This window comes from Salmo trutta, chromosome 14, assembly GCF_901001165.1.
Source record: "Salmo trutta chromosome 14, fSalTru1.1, whole genome shotgun sequence".
NCBI lineage: Eukaryota > Metazoa > Chordata > Actinopteri > Salmoniformes > Salmonidae > Salmo > Salmo trutta.
Window position 1 is genome coordinate 80,237,039 of NC_042970.1, and position 23,221 is coordinate 80,260,259.

A 23,221-nucleotide genomic window follows, 5' to 3' on the forward strand; every position below is an offset into this window, starting at 1 on the left:
CAACCTTACCCCCTACCCTTACCCCCTACCCTTACCCCTCCCCTAACCTTAACCAATACCCTTACCCTAACCTTAACCCCTAACCAAACCACAAACCTACTCGTAACCTTACCTTAACCATTTTAAATGTCAACTCTTCAATGGGGTAGGGGACGTCCCAAGGATACCAGATTGCACAAGACCTTTCTAACATGGCTGTGCTCTGAATGACAAGTATTACACAACCTGTTGGCTGTCTCTCTCTTTTGTGTTGTAGTTTTTAATCCGGAGGCCACCATTTGTAATTTCACCGTGCAGGGAGAGAGATAGCCCTACGGTGGAACAAGAACCATAGACTGAGAAATTTACATTTCACAGAACATCTTGTGGCTTGTGGCCCTCTTTCTCCCCCCTCTCCTCCCTCCTTTCATCTCTGCTCTCTCCATTCTGCGCTCCCTCCTGCCCTCTCTCCCCCTCTCCTCCCTCCTTCATATCTCTCTCTCTCCATTCTGCGCTCCCCTCCTCCCTGCCTCTTCTCTCCCCCTCTCCATCCCTCCTTCATCTCTCTCTCTCTCCATTCTGTGCTCCCTCCTGCCCTCTTCTCCCCCTCTCCTCCCTCCTTCATCTCTCTCTCTCCATTCTGCGCTCCCTCCTGCCCTCTTCTCCCCCTCTCCTCCCTCCTTCATCTCTCTCTCCATTCTGCGCTCCCTCCTGCCCCTCTTCTCCCCCTCTCCTTCCTCCTTCATCTCTCTCTCCATTCTGCGCTCCCTCCTGCCCTCTTCTACCCCTCTCCTCCCTCCATCTCTCTCTCTCTCCATTCTGCGCTCCCTCCTGCCCTCTTCTCCCCCTCTCCTCCCTCCTTCATCTCTCTCTCCCTTCTGCGCTCCCTCCTGCCCTCTTCTCCCCCTCTCCTCCCTCCTTCATCTCTCTCTCCATTCTGCGCTCCCTCCTGCCCTCTTCTACCCCCTCTCCTCCCTCCATCTCTCTCTCTCTCCATTCTGCGCTCCCTCCTGCCCTCTTCTCCCCCTCTCCTCCCTCCTTCATCTCTCTCTCTCCATTCTGCGCTCCCTCCTGCCCTCTTCTACCACTCTCCTCCCTCCATCTCTCTCTCTCTCCATTCTGCGCTCCCTCCTGCCCTCTTCTCCCCCCTCTCCTCCCTCCTTCATCTCTCTCTCCATTCTGCGCTCCCTCCTGCCCTCTTCTCCCCCTCTCCTCCCTCCTTAATCTCTCTCTCCATTCTGTGCTCCCTCCTGCCCTCTTCTCCCCCTCTCCTCCCTCCATCTCTCTCTCTCCATTCTGTGCTCCCTCCTGCCCTCTTCTCCCCCTCTCCTCCCTCCTTCATCTCTCTCTCCATTCTGTGCTCCCTCCTGCCCTCTTCTCCCACTCTCCTCCATCCTTCATCTCTCTCTCCATTCTGCGCTCCCTCCTGCCCTCTTCTCCCACTCTCCTCCCTCCTTCATCTCTCTCTCTCCATTCTGCGCTCCCTCCTGCCCTCTTCTCCCCCTCTCCTCCCTCCCTCCATCTCGCTCTCTCTCCATTCTGCGCTCCTCTGTCTGAGAGAGAGAGACAGATGAGCGCCCTGGAGAGAACTTGTCTGCCTGTGTTATTAGCTATGCGTATCTCTACACCCGACAAGCAGTGTGTGTGTGTGTGTGTGTGTGTGTGTGTGTGTGTGTGTGTGTGTGTGTGGTCCACGCCTCGCCTAGATGCCCCCTCTCCTCTCTGCAAACCAAAACTGATTCAGGCACTCTGTGGTATTTTTAATAAATCTCTGGGGATTTCTTTTTTAGAAAAAGAGCGAATGAGTGTTGTCACGCCTCAGTACTCACACAGGGGAATAGATAGTGCCAAGGCAGTCAGTGTTAAATTGACTTGTGAGAGGAGAGAGAGAGAGCAGGGGAAGAGAGAAAGAAAGAGAGAGAGCGCAGAGAGAGAGAAAGAGAGGGGGGGGCTGGAAGGCACAAATCAATATGTTTTTCATTCAGACACTTTTCAAGATTAGGTGGAAGGAAAAAAACAACTATGTTTGAGTGTTTGAGAGATCACATTGAGTGATTTCGAACCATTAATTTTGCCACAGATGTTCTTTCTGCCAGCTACAATCTCTTCTTGGCTCCCTAAAATATTTATATTTCCTCACTATCAAATATATTCAAATACTCTGAGAGAGAGAGAGGCTAGTTTTGACACCACCAGTGGGACCGCAATAAATCAGGTGGCGGGACGAAAATGGCCCTAGGATCAAGTCCCCCTTGTCCATATAAACAAAATTATAGTGATCTAAAAGTCTAAACTGATCCTAGATCAGCACTCCTACTCTGAGATGCTTGATTCATATAGTCACTGTACCTAAGGGGAACCTCTACAGTGAGGGAAAAAAGTATTTGATCCCCTGCTGATTTTGTACGTTTTCCCACTGACAAAACAATGATCAGTCTATAATTTTAATGGTAGGTTTATTTGAACAGTGAGAGACAGAATAACAACAAAAAAATCCAGAAAAACGCATGTCAAAAATGTTATAAAATGATTTGCATTTTAATGAGGGAAATAAGTATTTGACCCCTTTGCAAAACATGACTTAGTACTTGGTGGCAAAACCCTTCTTGGCAATCACAGAGGTCAGACGTTTCTTGTAGTTGGCCACCAGGTTTGCACACATCTCAGGAGGGATTTTGTCCCACTCCTCTTTGCAGATCTTCTCCAAGTCATTAAGGTTTCGAGGCTGACGTTTGGCAACTCGAACCTTCAGCTCCCTCCACAGATTTTCTATGGGATTAAGGTCTGGAGACTGGCTAGGCCACTCCAGGACCTTAATGTGCTTCTTCTTGAGCCACTCCTTTGTTGCCTTGGCCATGTGTTTTGGGTCATTGTCATGCTGGAATACCCATCCAAGACCCATTGGCTGAGGGAAGGATGTTCTCACCCAAGATTTGACAGTACATGGCCCCGTCCATCGTACCTTTGATGCGGTGAAGTTGTCCTGTCCCCTTAGCAGAAAAACCCCCCCAAAGCATAATGTTTCCACCTCCATGTTTGACGGTGGGGATGGTGTTCTTGGGGTTATAGGCAGCATTCCTCCTCCTCCAAACACGGCAAGTTGAGTTGATGCCAAAGAGCTCCATTTTGGTCTCATCTGACCACAACACTCTGAATCATTCAGATGTTCATTGGCAAACTTCAGACGGGCATGTATATGTGCTTTCTTGAGCTTTCTTGCGCTGCAGGATTTCAGTCCTTCACATGCATATACATGCCTGTCTGAAGTACTAAGTCATGTTTTGCAGAGGGGTCAAATACTTATTTCCCTCATTAAAATGCAAATCATTTTATAACATTTTTGACATGTGTTTTTCTGGATTTTTTTGTTGTTATTCTGTCTCTCACTGTTCAAATAAACCTACCATTAAAATTATAGACTGATAATTTTTTTGTCAGTGGGCAAACGTACAAAATCAGCAGGGGATCAAATAATTTTTTCCCTCACTGTACCTAGGGTATAGCTGACGTCATTCTCATCCTTTTCCATCTGACAGAGAGGGTAACAGCTGGCGTAGTTGGAACGGAACCCCCCTTAGCCGTGCATTCTGATGTGTATATATAGCTTCTGCTGGTATGAACGGTATTCCACTGCAAGGCATTCTTCTTTTCTCACCCCGTCCGAAGCCTGGGTTCAAATACTATTTGAAATCATTTCAAATACTTGATCTGTGCTTGATTGAGCTTGCCTGGCTTAATGGACGAATAGAATAGTTTACAACACTGTAAACCCCACCTATCTGGCACTCCCGGCAGGCTAGAGCAAAGATTTAAAATACTAACTGAACCCAGGTCTGCTCCATAGTTCAGCACAGTGCAAAACAGAATGTGGTTCTACCTGCAGGTATCTGGAGCCCCAAATACACTGGACTAGGAACAATGGAAGCACAGTTTTTATCTACAAGGGACTTTGGAGTCATTTTAGAATGAACACAAGAAAGACAGAATACCGTTAATGAATGTATTCAGACAGACAGGGGACATAGCACTCATTAAAGTGGGGACAGACAGTGGTTGAGCCTATGTCTAATTTTAAGGGTCTTCGTCAAATTACCCAGAAAGACAGCAAGTACCCAGGGAACCAGGAAGGGAAAACTTCAAAGCCGACCAATCACAAATCCCTTTTAATATTCTACTGGCTCACTATCGAATGGTGGCTGTGTGGTTCTTGATTTGCAATTCTGTTCAAATCAATTAGGAAAACTTAGATTTGACCTCAACTTTTGATTTAAATTTCAATCCCCTCTGTGTCTAGTTAGGTCTTACAAACTAAGTGTTATGAACCTTTTGTATAGTTTGATCACTGAATTTGTATTTAAATTGATTTAATAGCAGAGAGCATGTTCTGATAAGAAACAGATTGCTGTATGAAGACATGGCTACGTCCCAAATGGCTCCCTATACTGATCAAAAGAAGCGCCCTACATAGGGAGGGAATAGTAGGGTGGCATTTGGGATGCTTCCCATATACATGTATAGGGCCCCTAGTGAAGCCCCTAGTAAGTCCCCTAGTGAGTCCCCTAGTGAGTCCCTTAGTGAAGCCCATACTATGTCCCCTAGTAAGTCCCCTAGTGAGTCCCCTAGTGAGTCCCTTAGTGAAGCCCATCGTAAGTCCCCTAGTGAGTCCCCTAGTGAAGCCCATAGTAAGTCCCCTAGTGAGTCCCTTAGTGAGGCCCCTAGTGAGTCCCCTAGTGAAGCCCATAGTAAGTCCCCTAGTGAGTCCCTTAGTGAGGCCCCTAGTGAGGCCTCTAGTGAGTCTTCTAGTGAGTCCCTTAGTGAGGCCCCTTGTGAGTCCCCTAGTGAGGCCCCTAGTGAGTCCCCTAGTGAGGCCCCTAGTGAAGCCCTAGTGAAGCTCCTAGTAAGGCCCCTAGTGAAGCCCTAGTGAAGCCCTAGTGAGGTCCCTAGTGAACCTCCTAGTAAGGCCCCTAGTGAGGTCCTTACTGAGGTCCCTAGTGAGGTCCCTAGTGAAGCCCTAGTGAGGCCCCTAGTGAGTCCCCTAGTGAGGCCCCTAGTGAAACCATAGGGAAGCCCTAGTGAAGCCCCTAGTGAAGCCCTAGTGAAGCTCCTAGTGAAGCCCTGGTGAGGTCCCTAGTGAGGCCCCTAGTGAGGCCCCTAGTGAAGCCCTAGGGAAGCCCTAGTGAGGCCCCTAGTGAAGCCCTAGTGAAGCTCCTAGAAAGGCCCCTAGTGAGGCCTCTAGTGAAGCTCCTAGTGAGGTCCCTAGTGAAGCTCCTAGTGAGGCCCCTAGTGAGGCCCCTAGTGAAGCTCCTAGTGAGGCCCCTCAGACAGAAGTTTTAGTCGTAACGCAAAAGACTTGAAATTAAATGGAGCTGACTCTGACGATAGACAGATATGTCTGTGTCTTCTCATATTAATGCCAGATGAGTTATCTGGGGAGCAGAGCAGAGCAGATCAGACAGAAAAAAAATGAAATATATTATGTTTATTCGATTGGTAATATTTGGCTTTTGAGGCTTTTTGAGACTTTCCTGTCCTATGATTCCGGTGAACTAAATCACCATCATGGAACTTCGGAGTGTCCAGCATTCCGAGAATGTCTGGCAGGCAGGGAATTCTGCATCTCTTAGATTCCTGGATAATCCGCTCCGTCAGGAGTCTAGCTCTAGTCTGGGTACCAGTCTTTGTAGCTAACATTAGTCTCATTACCACTCCAGTGGTACAAGGAGTGGAATGTAATAGCTGAATAGAGAATGGAAGGCTAGTCTAGACCCACACATGGTCTGAATGGATGCAGTATGGAAAAGACGGGGAAGGGGGGGCATCATCAAGTTGTTGACCTGGGTTGAGGGGGAGAGGGGAGAGGTTGCTGGGGGGAAGCTCAGGTGACAGGGTTGGGTTGGGGAGTCTGTTATGCACGGAATGTGCTAGTTCCTTTTTGTGTCGCTACGTATGGTCCTACAGATGTAGCTTCCGTCTATGAGTGTGTCTCAGTAGTCTAACAAAGCTTTCTTTCCCCAGCCGCCATATTGTTTTCACCGACTATCCATGTTTTGAGATTAATGCAGATTAAGAAGAAAAGAAGAGAGGTGGGCCCAACTCATTGAACAACTTTACTATAACCTACTTTATTAATTTATAACACATTCACAGTACACTCATAGTCATCTTCTTCTCAACAGCTCTTTCAACTGATTTCATTCAGTCCCACACTTTCTATTGGTTATATATGGTGGCACTGGAAGTCAAGTGGTTGACATATTGGCACAAAATAAACATAACCTACTTCTACAATGTGCATATGGCCTTGAACTTGACCTATATTGTGGCTCCACTTATTACTATGGAAAATGATGCAACTGGGCACGGGAGACCACAAACCCCGCCCATAAGGGAATCAACGAGTCTAATCTTTACGCGGATTGGTAAGGAGTCTCCATTCATTGGTCCATTCTCATGCGCGTCATGACGTCTACCCGGAACACATAGAGTTTGAAAGCCACGTTGACAACGAAGTGGTGTTTTGTTTCATTCCAAAACCGGTGAAATAACGGTAACTGCACCGGTGTGTCTGTCCAGCGGCCAAAGGGTTTGAAAATCGTACAGAAGGTAAGAGTACCTATTTTGAAAAGAACAATTTAAGCAATGTATGTTCTGTTGTTCATTAATTCATTTATTGATCAGTCAGACAAGCTAGCTAGTGGGAAAGCATCAAGGACCAAAATAGTAACGTTACTGCACCACTAAGTTACTGTAAATAGCCTTTGCTAATGTTACAAGTCCTGCTAGCTATATTTGCTGCTGCAAGAACGAATACAAATTGCTAAACAGCTATAGTAAGTGTAAAATTATCAGGTTATAGCTGGCTAGTTATGCATCACAATGTACTGATTGATGGCTTGAACCTCAAACGAGATCATGCAAGCTGCCTACTGTTAACCTACCTAACTAAACGTTACGCTAAATATTCCCAACAGAAGTATACTGAACAAAAATATAAACGCAACATACAACAATTTTACAGTTAATATGAGGAAATCAGTCAATTGAAATAAATGAATTAGGCCAGAATCTATGGATTTCACATGACTGGGAAAACAGATATGCATCTGTTGGTCACAGATGCCTTAAAAGAAATGGGCCTCAGGATCTCGTCACGGTATTTCGTTGCATTCAAATTTTAATCGATAAAATGCAATTGTGTTTGTTGTCCATAGTTTATGCCGTGCCCATACTATAACCACACCGCCACCATGGGGCACTCTGTTTACAACGTTGACATCAGCAAACCGCCTGCACACATGACTCCATACATGTAGTCTGCGGTTGTGAGGCTGGTTGGACATACTGCCAAATTCTCTAAAATGACGGGTTGCTTATGGTAGAGAAATAAACATTCAATTATCTGGCAACAGCTCTGGTGGACATTCCTTTATTCAGCATGCCTATTGCACCCTCCCTCAACTTGAGATCTGTGGCATTGTGTTGTGTGACAAAACGGCACATTTTTAGAGTGGTCTTTTGTTCCCAGCACAAGGTGTACCTGTGTAATGATCATGCGGTTTAATCAGCTTCTTGATATGTCAGACCTGTCAGGTGGATGGATTATCTTGGCAAAGGAGAAATGCTCACTAACAGGGATGTAAAGACATTTGTGCACAAAATATGAGAGCAATAAGCTTTTTGTGCGTGTAACTGTAATATTTCATGTTTTTGTACTAACTGTAATATTTCATGTTTTTGTGCTAACTGTAAGATCTGGGCTTTGCAGGGCAAGCCACTTCACCAGAAAGATGAGTGTAGGATTCATCGGAGCGGGCCAGCTGGCTCACGCGCTGGTGAAAGGGTTCACAGCTGCGGGTAAGAAACCGCCAACCGGTTATGATGACCGACGGGGCCGTGACCCATTTTTTAAAATTTGTCTGGCCAGGGCAGGTCACTCTGGCTGCTTGTGTACACAAGACTGGGCCCTGAAATGTCAACAAACGGTAGCTGTTATCAGTTGCAGTTCCAGTGACTCAAATCTGTGTTGTGCATTGACCTCATCTCTCTCTTTAACTCTTTCTGTCCCCTATCCATCCTCTCTCTTTCTCTCTTTAACCCTTTCTGTCCCCCATCCATCCTCTCTTTCTCTCTTTAATCCTTTCTCTCCCCCATCCTCTCTCTCTCTCTTTAACCCTTTCTGTCCCCCATCCATCCTCTCTCTTTCTCTCTTTAACCCTTTCTGTCCCCATCCTCTACCTCTCTCTACCCCTCTCTACCCCTCTCTATCCCTCTCTCTACCCCTCTCTACCCCAGGTGTAATAGCTACTCAGAGAATCATAGCCAGTTCTCCAGACACTGATCTGCCTACTGTTGCTGGCCTGAGGGTAAGAGGCAGGGATGTGTGTTTGTTCTGTGTGTGTTTGTGTGCGAGAGAGGGACAGGCCTGTACAGGCTGACCTGTTTTGTCTGTCTGAGGATGCGAGGAAGTGTATGTTGAGTGTGTGTATGTGTGTTGTTTAAATTGCCTTGCCTGGAAGGTGTGGATGTGTTTACATGTCCTGGAGGGTGTGGATTAGAGGTCGACCGATTATGATTTTTCAACGCCGATACCGATTATTGGACGACAAAAAAAAGGCCATACCGATTAACCTGCCAATTTTATTTATTTATTATAATTCATATATATATAGATAGATAGATAGATAGATAGATAGATAGATAGATAGATAGATGTGTGTCTGTAATAATGGCCATTACAACCGACTGAATGAACAATGAACCCTTTTATTTGAACTTAATACTGTAATGAAATAGCAGGGAGCAGGTCTCGAACCCTCGACCTTCTAGCTCGAAGTCCGGCGCGCTATCGACTGTGCCGCAAAAGCATGCTCGAGCGGCAGAGTCGATTTCCGCGCTTATAAACCCAGGGTCGTTACAATATAATACATAACTAAAATATATTTAGTCTCAAATAAATAATGAAACATGTTCAATTTGGTTTAAATAATGCAAAAACAAAGTGTCGGAGAAGAAAGTAAAAGTGCAATATGTGCCATGTAAAAAAGCTAACGTTTAAGTTCCTTGCTCAGAACATGAGAACCTAATGAAAGCTGGTGGTTCAATATTCCCAGTTCTTCATTATTCCCAGTTAACCTCTGGGGTATGTGGGATCGCCAACAGCCAGTGAAATAGCAGAGCACCAAATTCAAAACAACAAAAATCTCATCATTCAAATTTCTCACACATACAAGTATTATACACCATTTTAAAGAAACTTCTCGTTAATCCAACCACAGTGTCCGTTTTCAAAAAGGCTTTATGGCGAAAGCATACCATTAGATTATCTTAGGACAGCACCTAGACAAGAAAAACCACACAGCCATTTTCCAAGCAAGGAGAGCTGTCACAAAAAACAGAAATGCAGCTAAAATGAATCACTAACCTTTGATGATCTTCATCAGATGGCACTCATAGGACTTCATGTTACACAATACATGTATGTTTTGCTCGATAAAGTTCATATTTGGCATGTAATGTTCAGAAATGTTTTGCCTCAAACTTCCAGTGAATGAGCACATCAATTTACAGAAATACTCATCATAAACGTTGATAAAATATACAACTGTTATGCATAGAATTAAAGATAAACTGCTCCTTAATGCAACCGCTGTGTCAGATTTCAAAAAAGTTTTATGGCGAAAGTACACTTTGCAATAATCTGAGTACAGCGCTCAGTCACCAAAACAAGCCATACAGATACCCGCCATGTTGTGGAGTCAACAAAAGTCAGAAATAGCATTATAAATATTCACTTACTGAATATTTACCTGATTCCAATAGCTCTTATTCTCTCCCCATTCACAGTAGAAGCATGAAACAAGGTTCTAAAGACTGTTGACATCTAGTGGAAGCCTTAGGAAGTGCAATATGACCCCACAGACACTGTATATTGGATAGGCAATCACTTGAAAAACTACAAACCTCAGATTTCCCACTTCCTGGTTGGATTTTTCTCAGGTTTTCGCCTGCCATATGAGTTCTGTTATACTCACAGACATCATTCAAACAGTTTTAGAAACTTCAGAGTGTTTTCTATAATATGCATATCCTAGCTTCTTGGCCTGAGTAGCAGGCAGTTTACTCTGGGCACGCTTTTCATCCGGACGTGAAAATACTGCCCCCTACCCCTAAGAAGTTTTAGGTTGTAGTTATTATAGGAATTATGACACGTCGACTATTTCTCTCTACCATTTGTATTTGATATACCTTTGACTATTGGATGTTCTTATAGGCACTTTAGTATTGCCAGCCTAATCTCGGGAATTGATAGGCTTGAAGTATAAACAGCGCTGTGCATCAAGCATTGCTAAGAGCTGCTGGAAAACGAGGGGATGTGTTTGCGTGGCCTGGAGGGGGTGGATGTGTTTGCGTGACCTGGGGGGGTAGGTGGGTGGGTGTGTTTGCATGGCCTGGAGGGTGTCTGTCTATGTCTGAGTGTATAGGTAGGTAATGCTTCAACGTTTGTATGAGGGCTCTGCATTTTGTGTGTGTGTGTGTGTGTGTGTGTGTGTGTATGTGTGTGTGTGTGTGTGGGTACACATCCTAGAAGGCCTTGCATCTTCACTCTTAACCTGTTTCTTCCTCTGTCTCCCCATCTTTCTGTCTCTGTCTTCCCATCTTTCTGTCTCTGTCTCCCCATCTTTCTGTCTCTTCCTCCCCATCTTTCTGTCTCTTCCTCCCCATCTTTCTGTCTCTGTCTCCCCATCTTTCTGTCTCTTCCTCCCCATCTTTCTGTCTCTGTCTTCCCATCTTTCTGTCTCTGTCTCCCCATCTTTCTGTCTCTGTCTCCCCATCTTTCTGTCTCTGTCTCCCCATCTTTCTGTCTCTGTCTCCCCATCTTTCTGTCTCTGTCTCCACATCTTTCTGTCTCTGTCTCCCCATCTTTCTGTCTCTGTCTCCCCATCTTTCTGTCTCTGTCTCCCCATCTTTCTGTCTCTGTCTCCCCATCTTTCTGTCTCTGTCTCCCCATCTTTCTGTCTCTGTCTCCCCATCTTTCTGTCTCTTCCTCCCCATCTTTCTGTCTCTGTCTCCCCATCTTTCTGTCTCTGTCTCCCCATCTTTCTGTCTCTTCCTCCCCATCTTTCTGTCTCTTCCTGCCTCCTGCTCTAGAAAATGGGTGCTATCCTCACCACCAGTAACAAGGAGGTGGTGAACAAGAGTGATGTCCTGTTCCTGGCAGTCAAACCCCACATCATCCCCTTTGTGCTGGATGAGATTGGACCAGACATAGAGGACAGACACCTTGTAGTGTCCTGTGCTGCAGGAGTCACCATCAGCTCTATAGAGAAGGTCAGAAAACACACACTTGCATGGACACACACACACACACACAGAGAAGGTCAGAACCTGTCCTGGACCGGTCTGGTAGAGTCCATGGCTCAATTGAAAAAGAGTCTTGTTAGGTAGTGCCTATTTAGTTCTGTCCTCAATGTCAGAGAAAAACATAATAAAATGTTTTATGGTCACATAGGTACAGTGAAATATTATGTTTTACAGGGTCAGCCATAGTAGAGAAAATTAGGATTAAGTGCCTTGCTCAATGGCACATGGACCGAGTTGTTGTTGTTATTATTATCATTGGCTCTGGGATTTGAACTAGCAACCATTCAGTAACTGGCCCAATATTGAAGAACCTAAAGAATGGTCAATGGACCAGGTGTCTCTTTAAACACCACTGCTGCCAGGACCCAAGAATTCCTCCAATAATCTCCTTTCATGACACTGTCCTCGTCACCTTTTGTTGTTATTTACATAACAGATCCCCGTTTCCTCCATTTAGAAGCCTTCTTCATGTACCTCCTCCGTTTAGAAGCCTTCTTCATGTACCTCCTCCGTTTAGTAGAAGGCTCCTTCATGTACCTCCTCCGTTTAGTAGAAGGCTCCCTCCGGTACCTCCTCCGTTTAGTAGAAGGCTCCCTCCGGTACCTCCTCTGTTTAGTAGAAGGCTCCCTCCGGTACCTCCTCTGTTTAGTAGAAGGCTCCCTCCGGTACCTCCTCTAACCAACGTTATCATCCTCAGTCTGACCCCCCCATCCATCCACTCACACATGTTCTCTTGTCAAATAATTGATCTTGACAAATCTTACAAGTGTTTCTATCTCTTTACCTCTCTTCCCTTCACTAACCCATCTCCCCCCCAGAAGCTGCTTCAGTACCGTCCGTTCCCCAAGGTGATGAGGTGTATGACCAACACCCCCGTCGTGGTGAGAGAGGGAGCTACAGTCTACGCTACAGGAACACATGCTGAGGTACACACGCACACACACACACACACATTCACTAGGCACCAGCTGAGGTACACACACATTCACTAGGCACCAGCTGAGGTACACACACATTCACTAGGCACCAGCTGAGGTACACACACATTCACTAGGCACCAGCTGAGGTACACACACATTCACTAGGCACCAGCTGAGGTACACACACATTCACTAGGCAACCAGCTGAGGTACACACACATTCACTAGGCACCAGCTGAGGTACACACACATTCACTAGGCACCAGCTGAGGTACACACACATTCACTAGGCACCAGCTGAGGTACACACACATTCACTAGGCACCAGCTGAGGTACACACACATTCACTAGGCACCAGCTGAGGTACACACACATTCACTAGGCACCAGCTGAGGTACACACACATTCACTAGGCACCAGCTGAGGTACACACACATTCACTAGGCACCAGCTGAGGTACACACACATTCACTAGGCACCAGCTGAGGTACACACACATTCACTAGGCACCAGCGAAGGTACACACACATTCACTATGCACCAGCTGAGGTACACACACATTCACTAGGCACCAGCTGAGGTACACACACATTCACTAGGCACCAGCTGAGGTACACACACATTCACTAGGCACCAGCTGAGGTACACACACATTCACTAGGCACCAGCTGAGGTACACACACATTCACTAGGCACCAGCTGAGGTACACACACATTCACTAGGCACCAGCTGAGGTACACACACATTCACTAGGCACCAGCTGAGGTACACACACATTCACTAGGCACCAGCTGAGGTACACACACATTCACTAGGCACCAGCTGAGGTACACACACATTCACTAGGCACCAGCTGAGGTACACACACATTCACTAGGCAACCAGCTGAGGTACACACACATTCACTAGGCACCAGCTGAGGTACACACACATTCACTAGGCACCAGCTGAGGTACACACACATTCACTAGGCACCAGCTGAGGTACACACACATTCACTAGGCACCAGCTGAGGTACACACACATTCACTAGGCACCAGCTGAGGTACACACACATTCACTAGGCACCAGCTGAGGTACACACACATTCACTAGGCACCAGCTGAGGTACACACACATTCACTAGGCACCAGCTGAGGTACACACACATTCACTAGGCACCAGCTGAGGTACACACACATTCACTAGGCACCCAGCTGAGGTACACACACATTCACTAGGCACCAGCTGAGGTACACACCATTCACTAGGCACCAGCTGAGGTACACACACATTCACTAGGCACCAGCTGAGGTACACACACATTCACTAGGCACCAGCTGAGGTACACACACATTCACTAGGCACCAGCTGAGGTACACACACATTCACTAGGCACCAAACAGAAGAAAACCGGGTGAACCCGTTTCCGTTGCAAAAAAGTTTTTCTACAGTGTTCAGTAAATAAGGGTAAAATCTCCATCTTTTTTACCTTAATACCGTTCTCTTTCTCTCCCTTCCCCCCCATCTCTTCTCCCACCTGTCTGGCAGGTGGAGGATGGCAAGTTGTTGGAACAGCTGATGGCCAGTGTTGGGTTCTGTACAGAGGTGGAGGAGGACCTTATCGATGCCGTCACCGGCCTCAGTGGCAGCGGCCCCGCCTACGTGAGTCACTGACCTATCATAGCGGGGTAGAGGGGCCTGGCCATGCCTATGTGAGTCACTGTTGACCTTCCTCCATACACATTACACACTGCTAAGCACCCACTCACAATGTGTTTAACTCACTGAGTGACTTCTGGCCTAAATAAAGAAGTGGTTGTGTGTGTGATGACAGGCGTTTACAGCTCTGGATGCCCTAGCCGATGGAGGGGTGAAGATGGGTCTACCCAGGAGACTAGCAGTCAGACTGGGAGCTCAGGCACTACTGGTCAGTAACATAACATCACACTGTAACATATCATCACACTGTAACATATCATTACAGCTCAGGCACTACTGGTCAGTAACATCATAGTATCACACTGTAACACATCATCACACTGTAACATATCATCACACTGTAACATATCATCACACTGTAACACATCATCACACTGTAACATATCATTACAGCTCAGGCACTACTGGTCAGTAACACATCATCACACTGTAACACATCATCACACTGTAACACATCATCACACTGTAACACATCATCACACTGTAACACATCACACTGTAAAATATCATTACAGCTCAGGCACTACTGGTCAGTAACATCATAGTATCACACTGTAACACATCATCACACTGTAACACATCACACTGTAAAATATCATTACAGCTCAGGCACTACTGGTCAGTAACATCATAGTATCACACTGTAACACATCATCACACTGTAACACATCACACTGTAACACATCATTACAGCTCAGGCACTACTGGTCAGTAACATCACATCATCACACTGTAACACATCATCGCACTGTAACACATCATCACACTGTAACAAATCAAATTTATTTATATAGCCCTTCGTACATCAGCTGAAATCTCAAAGTGCTGTACAGAAACCCAGCCTAAAACCCCAAACAGCAAGCAATGCATGTGAAAGAAGCACAGGAAAAACTCCCTAGGAAAAACTCCCTAGAAAGGCCAAAAACCTAGGAAGAAACCTAGAGAGGAACCAGGCTATGAGGGGTGACCAGTCCTCTTCTGGCTGTGCCGGGTGGATATTATAACAGAACATGGTCAAGATGTTAAAATGTTCATAAATGACCAGCATGGTCAAATAATAATAATCATAGTAGTTGTCGAGGGTGCAACAAGCACGTCCGGTGAACAGGTCAGGGTTCCATAGCCGCAGGCAGAACAGTTGAAACTGGAGCAGCAGCATGGCCAGGTGGACTGGGGACAGCAAGGAGTCATCATGCCAGGTAGTCCTGAGGCATGGTCCTAGGGCTCAGGTCCTCCGAGAGAAAGAGAGAATTAGAGAGAGCATATTTAAATTCACACAGGACACCGGATAAGACAAGAGAAATACTCCAGATGTAACAGACTGACCCTAGCCCCCCGACACATAAACTACTGCAGCATAAATACTGGAGGCTGAGACAGGAGGGATCAGAAGACACTGTGGCCCCATCCGATGATACCCCCGGACAGGGCCAAACAGGCAGGATATACCCCCACCCACTTTGCCAAAGCACAGCCCCCACACCACTAGAGGGATGTCTACAACCACCAACTTACCGTCCTAAGACAACATATCATTACAGCTCAGGCACTACTGGTCAGTAACATCATAGTATCACACTGTAACACATCATCACACTGTAACACATCACACTGTAACACATCATCACACTGTAACACATCATCACACTGTAACACATCATTACACTGTAACACATCATTACACTGTAACACATCATTACACTGTAACACATCATTACAGCTCAGGCCTAACTGGTCAGTATTGTACTAACAGTAACCATCGTTACACCAGACAGACCAGAGTAACAGTAGTAGAATGAAGGACCGTTTTTCTGAATTCAACATTATATTTTTTTACGTTGGAATTTCACTTTGTTGCCTGTATAGAACACATTTAAAAAAAAATCACACTGCATTGTTCTTAGTCCCAAGCTAGACTGGTCCTGGGATAGCTTAGCCTGTGTTCACACAAGCATTTGCTAACCCTGGACTAAGTTTTAGTCCTGGGCTAAGGAGTCACTTGTATTCCTTATGTAGCGTGGTTCGTTCTGCGTTGTGTACTTTTAATCAGGACACTGCCACAACTGGAATTATGATGGTTGAATCATGTTTATTGGTCCTGCACACGAAGAGACAACACACAATATGTTAGCCCTCGGTGCAGTCACAGCTCTCGGGCACCTTGCAAGCTGAAGGTCCGGCAAAAGAGAACGATAAAAGGGTCCGTAAGTACGGATAACCCGCGATGGACCAAACCAAAATATACAAACTTTTACAATTAGGTGTATTTACAATATAGATATCAAAAAATGTTTGTACACCGAAAAATAACAGTAACTATGCTGCTGTAATTAAATAAAGAAAACACATTGAATTATAATTATTATTGTTATTAACTTATTAACATCCCCTCTTGCCCTGGCCTACTTGAACTGTCCTTGCGTGCAACTTGGTGCATAATCTAGGGGAACAACATCACTCTACTACACTTAGACCTTAGCTAACGGACAAACGCAACATGCAACCAACATCTCTGACATGCGACCAATGTTATGAGCAATACGACGTTTATTAACACATTATTTCACATTGCTTCTAGACTAGCATTTGATTTCCAACACTACTAGTTTGTATGAACCTTGCTGTCTGCCTGCCTGACCTAAAATCATTTTTCACTTTTGAAATTCGATCTCACCCCGTAAAGAGAATGCTGTACACGAACGGTACCGCAACTTTTCTCATCCCTGCGAAAATCCTGCAACAATAATAATATTATCATCGATATGTCCAATTACAGTAAATGTCACTAGAGAATCTATGAAATAAACGAAAATGGAGCGTTTGCTGCCCTTCCAGCTGTAGAGTTTTTAGCTTTAGTTGTCTGAGTAAGAAGACGTTAGCCAGCCTGCTACATAGCAACCATTTCTGTTAGGCATAGCAACCAATGTTTTTGCACGGATGAAAGTGTTTTGTCGTCAGATGGAAGGATGAAATAGTTCTCAAAGTAACGTGCAGAACGCATTACAGGCATCACAAGCATATGTACATTAAGTGATTGTGATTGGACAGTGAGCATTCTAGGCGATGTTCTTGACCCTGATTCACTCTCACTGGCAATTTCTGCACCGTGTTTCTGGGGCTCGTCCCGGGAAGTCTGAGTTAACTCTAGCCTGCGCTAAGGTTGATGCTAGCCCACTTTACAATGTGTGAACACTCGCTGAACCCCGGGCTAACCCCAGATTCTAAATAATGATGAGACCTTTGAACTGTTTTTGCTTACTACCCCACCCCCCCTCCCATTTTATTTCTACAATCTAAAAGGAGTCAATATGATGCCCTTACTGGTTTTATGGTTGACTGATGGTGCCTCCCTCCCTCTGTCTCTCTCTCTCCTCCTTCACCCCCAGGGAGCAGCTAAGATGTTGTTGGACTCTGAGCTGCACCCTGGCCAGCTGAAGGACAATGTGTGTTCCCCTGGGGGAGCCACCATCCACGCCCTGCACGTGATGGAGAGTGGCGGCTTCCGCAGTCTGCTTATCAACGCCGTGGAGGCTTCTTGTATCAGGACACGGTGAGGGTGGGGGACACACACCTGAAACCAGACACACACAGACATGCTGACTTACCTCCTCCCCTCCTCCTCAGAGAGCTGCAGTTCCTAGCGGACCAGGAGCGCATCTCCCCGGCAGCCATTAAGAAGACCACCCTGGACAAGGTCCTGCAGCAGCATGGGGTCAGCCAGGGGTCAGGGGTCAACGGCAAGCCAGGACTCAGCCTCAGGAGAAACCCCCCAGGACCTGTCAAGAAGAACAACTGAGATGGAGACACACACACACACACACAACACCTATAACGCCAGGACTCAGTCTCAGTAGAAACCCCAGGACTTGTCAAGAAGAACAACTGAGATGGAGACCACACACACACACACACACACACACACACACACACACACACAAAACACCTATAACGCCAGGACTCAGTCTCAGTAGAAACCCCAGGACCTATCAAGAAGAACAGCGGTGGACACACATACACTCACTCACAAAATGTGGAAATTCACCTGCACAGACCCATAGCCTTGGTCTGACAGGGAGTCCGTGTACACACACGTGAACAGAAATGCTTGTACAACATGCTGCCTGTCTACCTTGTCTTCAGTCTGTCTGAGGATATGTGTCTCCGTGGTGATAACATCCCAATGGGCCAAAACATCAGTGAATATTTCAGATAGAAATGCAATGCATAGAGCTGACATGATTCCTTATTCTGCATGACAGAGGAATGCATAGAATCTGTTCTTTGCAATTCATTTCTTTCTGAGCGTTTCTTTTTAATGTTTCCCCTGCAGCTGAAGCAGGCAACAGATGGCTTCAGTGATGGCTTTTTTTGCCTGATGACTGGAACTGAATTCTTCCCACTGCTCTGTTCTCTGCACACGTTGAAGTTGTCTGTGGTGACGTCATAATGAGGGATGTTGTACAAAAGTCATCAGCGATTGGATCCTTTCGAACCAATCAGAGCATCAAAGCCAATGACACATTTTTTTAAATGCCTCTTTACTCACGTGTGCTTTGGCTCTGGCCCAACCCATTGGTTTCTGGGACCAATCGGAACATTTATGTGTTCGGGAAAATCGTCAGGGGCGGGGTACTCCGAGCCAGACTCATTGCGCAGAAGAAATGCTAGTGGCCTAGCGTTTTCACAGGAGCAAGGAGTTTGCGTACCTAGTCAAGCCATTTCTAAGGTAGTGTCCCAAATTGTACCCTATTCTTCCCCTCCCCAATAGGGGTCAACGGTAGTGCACTATAAAGGAAATAGTCTGCCATTTGGGATTCACACCAAGTGTACTATACAGACAGTTCCAGTGTATTTTATATGAAGCCAGATCACGCCATGAAAACCCTTTTATTTTGTTGTGATTTTCTTGTCATTATTTTTGGTCTACAGTGTTATTTTATGGACTGACTAAACAACAATTGTTTTGAGAATTTGAGTTTTTGTTTTTTATATATTCTATTGTCCGTATGTTGCGGTCACCAACAGGACAAAAAATGAACACTAGCCACCAGACAAATGAACACTAGCCACCGGACAAATGAACACTAGCCACCAGACAAATGAACACTAGCCACCAGACAAATGAACACTAGCCACCAGACAAATGAACACTAGCCACCAGACAAATGAACACTAGCCACCAGACAAATGAGCACTAGCCACCGGACAAATGAGCACTAGCCACCGGACAAATGAGCACTAGCCACCGGACAAATGAACACTAGCCACCGGACAAATGAACACTAGCCACCGGACAAATGAACACTAGCCACCGGACAAATGAACACTAGCCCCCGGACAAATGAACACTAGCCACCAGACAAATGCTGGTAAAAAGTCTGGGTGACTGGTGAATTTTTCAATCCATGAGTCACACTGGCCGGCATGCCAAAAATATATTTTCAGGCGCTGGTCACCATCATTAGTTTCTAAACCTCTCTACTGTGTGAGAAGGTGGGTCGCCAGGTCAAAGCAGGTCCATTGTTTACATGGTGTGACCTTTTGACTCCGGAAGGGTTTCTCTCTCACAGGGTCAGGTACAAGGTCAATGCAAGCTTTCTCACTGCTCGCCTGCTTCTTCCTCAAAGTTTCTGTTTGTATTGTTCCATGTCAGATGACCTTTGTCTCTGGAGGAAACCATGGATCTAAAAACACACTGAAATCATCATGTGGGTTCATCTGGCATCTGCATAGATTACCAGAACTAAACCATACCTGGAGACGTGTTCAACATCTCAGTAACCACAGCAACGTGATGTAACAATCTGATCATCTGCATAGATTACCAGAACTAAACCATACCTGGAGACGTGTTCAACATCTCAGTAACCACGGCAACGTGATGTAACAATCTGATCATCTGCAGACATATTCTGTCTATCTGTTAAGTGAGGAAGACTCATCCTTCAGTGAAGAAGATGCTACCATGTTATTATCTGTCTCAAAGGGAACCATGTATTTAACCTTGTAGTGCTAGTGCATCTAGTTAATATCCGTCGTCATTCACTTTCACATGGAACTATTCATTTGTATGTTTTGATACTGATTAGTAAAAATGTGTATGGTCAATTACCAAAGGCTCTGTCCTAAATTGTATATTGAGTTAGCATATGGTAGTGAAAGGAGGCGAGTTGAGGAATCTACCTACCGTAGAGTATTGGGATGCAGCCCAGCTCTAGCTGTTCAGTTATTTCAACTCAGCATCTGGAGACACAGAGGAAGTCACAGTATAGTATGTGGACGTGTCCGTCCCCCCCCCCGTTAACTTGACAAGTACGGTTCTACAGATGTCATCGTCCGTCATCGCCATGTACTCAACGGGGGACAGACGGGGTAAAGTTTCAACCCCTGTGCCCCCACGGATACAAATAGACATTTGTGAAGAGTGGCTGTGTACCAAATGGCACCCTATTCCCTACATAGTGCTCTATGGGTCCTGGTCCAAAGTTGTCTACTATACAGGGAATGGCACCCTATTCCCTACATAGGGCTCTATGGGTCCTGTGGTGGCATTTGGGAGTCAGGATGCAGACAGTTTTTCCCTCGCTGCCGTAGATACGGATTCTGATTGGTTGGCGTGGGAGGAAACGAGCCGCCAGTTTTAGAACACTCTCGGCAATATGAAGGAGGTGGGTGACATCTCAGGTCCAGGAGAGGTTCAAGTCAGGGTTGGATGTGGCATTCTATTCCCTATATAATGTAACACTTCTGACTAGGGCCATAGGGCTGTGGTCAAAAGTAGTGCACTAGGAAATTTGGGTGCCAATGAGCACCCACAGATTGGCTCTTGGGGTTTCCCAACGTCAACATCTTCTAATCTACTTTTAGGAGGGCACATCGATATTTAAATTGTTATGGGGGTACCCAGCCCTCCTGCAATTCAAATCATGGTTCATTTCCTGCCTTATTTCTCTCCTTTATACTCAAACTTTAAAGTCAAACTAAAAGAAAGTCATCCAAGTTCATTTACTTCTACAATAACTTTTATATATTGCCTTCAACAATAATACAGGACACAGGCCAATTGTTTGTTTGCCTCTGAAATATGAATGCAGAAGACCATGTTGTGTGTGAATTGTCCTCCACGGCATATCCATTGTAAAGTCTGGAGTTTGAATAGACTACCTACTTTACAAGGCACCAGGTGTAGAAGGTAATGTCGATATGCAAGAAAACCGTCGAGACAAGCGGCAGTCGAGATAAATTTCCCCCAATCACAGTTGAACAATACTAACCGCTTGCAGCCTACAGGATTACCTTAGCTACATTCCGGTTAAAAAGTGGCCTTTGATTAAAGTGTGTGTCTGTGTGTGTGTGTCTGTGTGTGTAAAAAAAAATAAAGGCCTTGATTAAAACTGTCTCCTGCGTCCCACTCCACGCCCCCGGCCCCAGAGGCTCTGTCTGCGTCCCTAATTCCACCCTACTCCCTATATAGTTTACTGATTTGGACCAGAGCCCTGGTCAACAGTAATACACTATAAAATGAATAGGGTGGTATCTGCGACGCAGCCTCTGTGTGTGGTGGGTTTTCAGGAGGAAGGGTTAGTACTGGAGACGCTGAAGTGGTTCACTAATCCCTCTTTTATTCTGAAAGGTTATTCTCCGCTGTCGCTGAGATAAGTCCTGCTCCTCAAGAGGATTCCATTTGACTCTCAATAACACACACACCTACACACAGTGTCGTCGGGAGAGGAGAGTTCAATAGCGGTTAATCCTCCCACAAAGTGTGTGTGTGTGTGTGTGTGTGTCATTCCAAAGGCCTTTGAACAGGAGGAATGCACCAGTCTTTTTCACTTGTCCTAGGCCAGGACTCTCCGACCCTGTTCCTGGAGAGATACCCTCCTGGAGGTTCACTCCGACCTTGTTCCTGGAGAGATACTCTCCTGGAGGTTCACTCCGACCCTGTTCCTGGAGAGATACCCTCCTGGAGGTTCACTCCGACCCTGTTCCTGGAGAGATACCCTCCTGGAGGTTCACTCCGACCCTGTTCCTGGAGAGATACCCTCCTGGAGGTTCACTCCGACCCTGTTCCTGGAGAGATACCCTCCTGGAGGTTCACTCCGACCCTGTTCCTGGAGAGATACCTTCCTGGAGGTTCACTCCGACCCTGTTCCTGGAGAGATACCTTCCTGGAGGTTTTTACTCCAACCCCAGTTGTAACTAACCTGATTCAGCTGATCAATTAGCTAATAAAATCAGGTGAGCTTGATTACGGTTGGAGTATAAACCTACAGGACGGTAGTTCTCCAGGAACAGGGTTGGATTGAACCTACAGGAGGGTAGCTCTCCTGGAACAGGGTTGGATTGAACCTACAGGAGGGTAGCTCTCCAGGAACAGGATTGGATTGAACCTACAGGAAGGTTGCTCTCCTGGAACAGGGTTGGATTGAACCTACAGGAGAGTAGCTCTCCAGGAACAGGATTGGATTGAACCTACAGGAAGGTAGCTCTCCTGGAACAGGATTGGATTGAACCTACAGGAAGGTTGCTCTCCTGGAACAGGGTTGGATTGAACTTACAGGATGGTAGCTCATTCAGACCTATAACCATACCTCATTCAGACCTATAGCCATACCTCATTCAGACCTATAACCATACCTCATTCAGACCTATAGCCATACCTCATTCAGACCTATAACCATACCTCATTCAGACCTATAACCATACCTCATTCAGACCTATAGCCATACCTCATTCAGACCTATAACCATACCTCATTCAGACCTATAGCCATACCTCATTCAGACCTATAACCATACCTCATTCAGACCTATAACCATACCTCATTCAGACCTATAGCCATACCTCATTCAGACCTATAACCATACCTCATTCAGACCTATAGGTATACCTCATTCAGACCTATAACCATACCTCATTCAGACCTATAACCATACCTCATTCAGACCTATAGCCATACCTCATTCAGACCTATAGCCATACCTCATTCAGACCTATAGCCATACCTCATAAAATTGTTTATCCATCAAGACAGACCAGACAGGCTCACCTCTGACCTCTCTGTGTGTGTGTGTGTGTGTGTGTGTGTGTGTGTGTGTGTGTGTGTGTGTGTGTGTGTGTGTGTGTGTGTGTGTGTGTGTGTGTGTGTGTGTGTGTGTGTGTGTGTGTGTGTGTGTGAGAACATTGATCTCAGAGATGATATTGTATCTCCAGATGCAGCTGATGTAACAGGAGAGCGAAAGAGAGAGGGAGGAAAGG

The 23,221-nt window shown here is 45.8% G+C and overlaps 1 protein-coding gene across 1 annotated transcript; it reads left to right on the forward strand.

The window, feature by feature from the left end:
* The first annotated feature begins 6,453 nt into the window (after positions 1-6,453).
* On the forward strand, positions 6,454-21,352 carry LOC115147553 (pyrroline-5-carboxylate reductase 1, mitochondrial). The gene is made up of 9 exons (XM_029689792.1): positions 6,454-6,582; positions 7,745-7,833; positions 8,272-8,342; positions 11,128-11,307; positions 12,159-12,266; positions 13,793-13,906; positions 14,079-14,171; positions 17,350-17,513; positions 17,588-21,352. Exons 2-9 carry the CDS (start codon positions 7,767-7,769, stop codon positions 17,757-17,759), a joined length of 969 nt encoding a protein of 322 aa, XP_029545652.1. The 5' UTR covers positions 6,454-6,582; positions 7,745-7,766; the 3' UTR covers positions 17,760-21,352.
* The last annotated feature ends 1,869 nt before the right edge of the window (positions 21,353-23,221 follow it).

Bases quoted from the DNA above. Each gene is read 5' to 3' on its own strand.
- LOC115147553 (XM_029689792.1), top strand. From the start codon at position 7,767: ATGAGTGTAGGATTCATCGGAGCGGGCCAGCTGGCTCACGCGCTGGTG. The intron at 11,308-12,158 runs GTCAGAAAACAC...TCTCCCCCCCAG, and splicing joins CCATCAGCTCTATAGAGAAG to AAGCTGCTTCAGTACCGTCC. The intron at 12,267-13,792 runs GTACACACGCAC...CCTGTCTGGCAG, and splicing joins CTACAGGAACACATGCTGAG to GTGGAGGATGGCAAGTTGTT.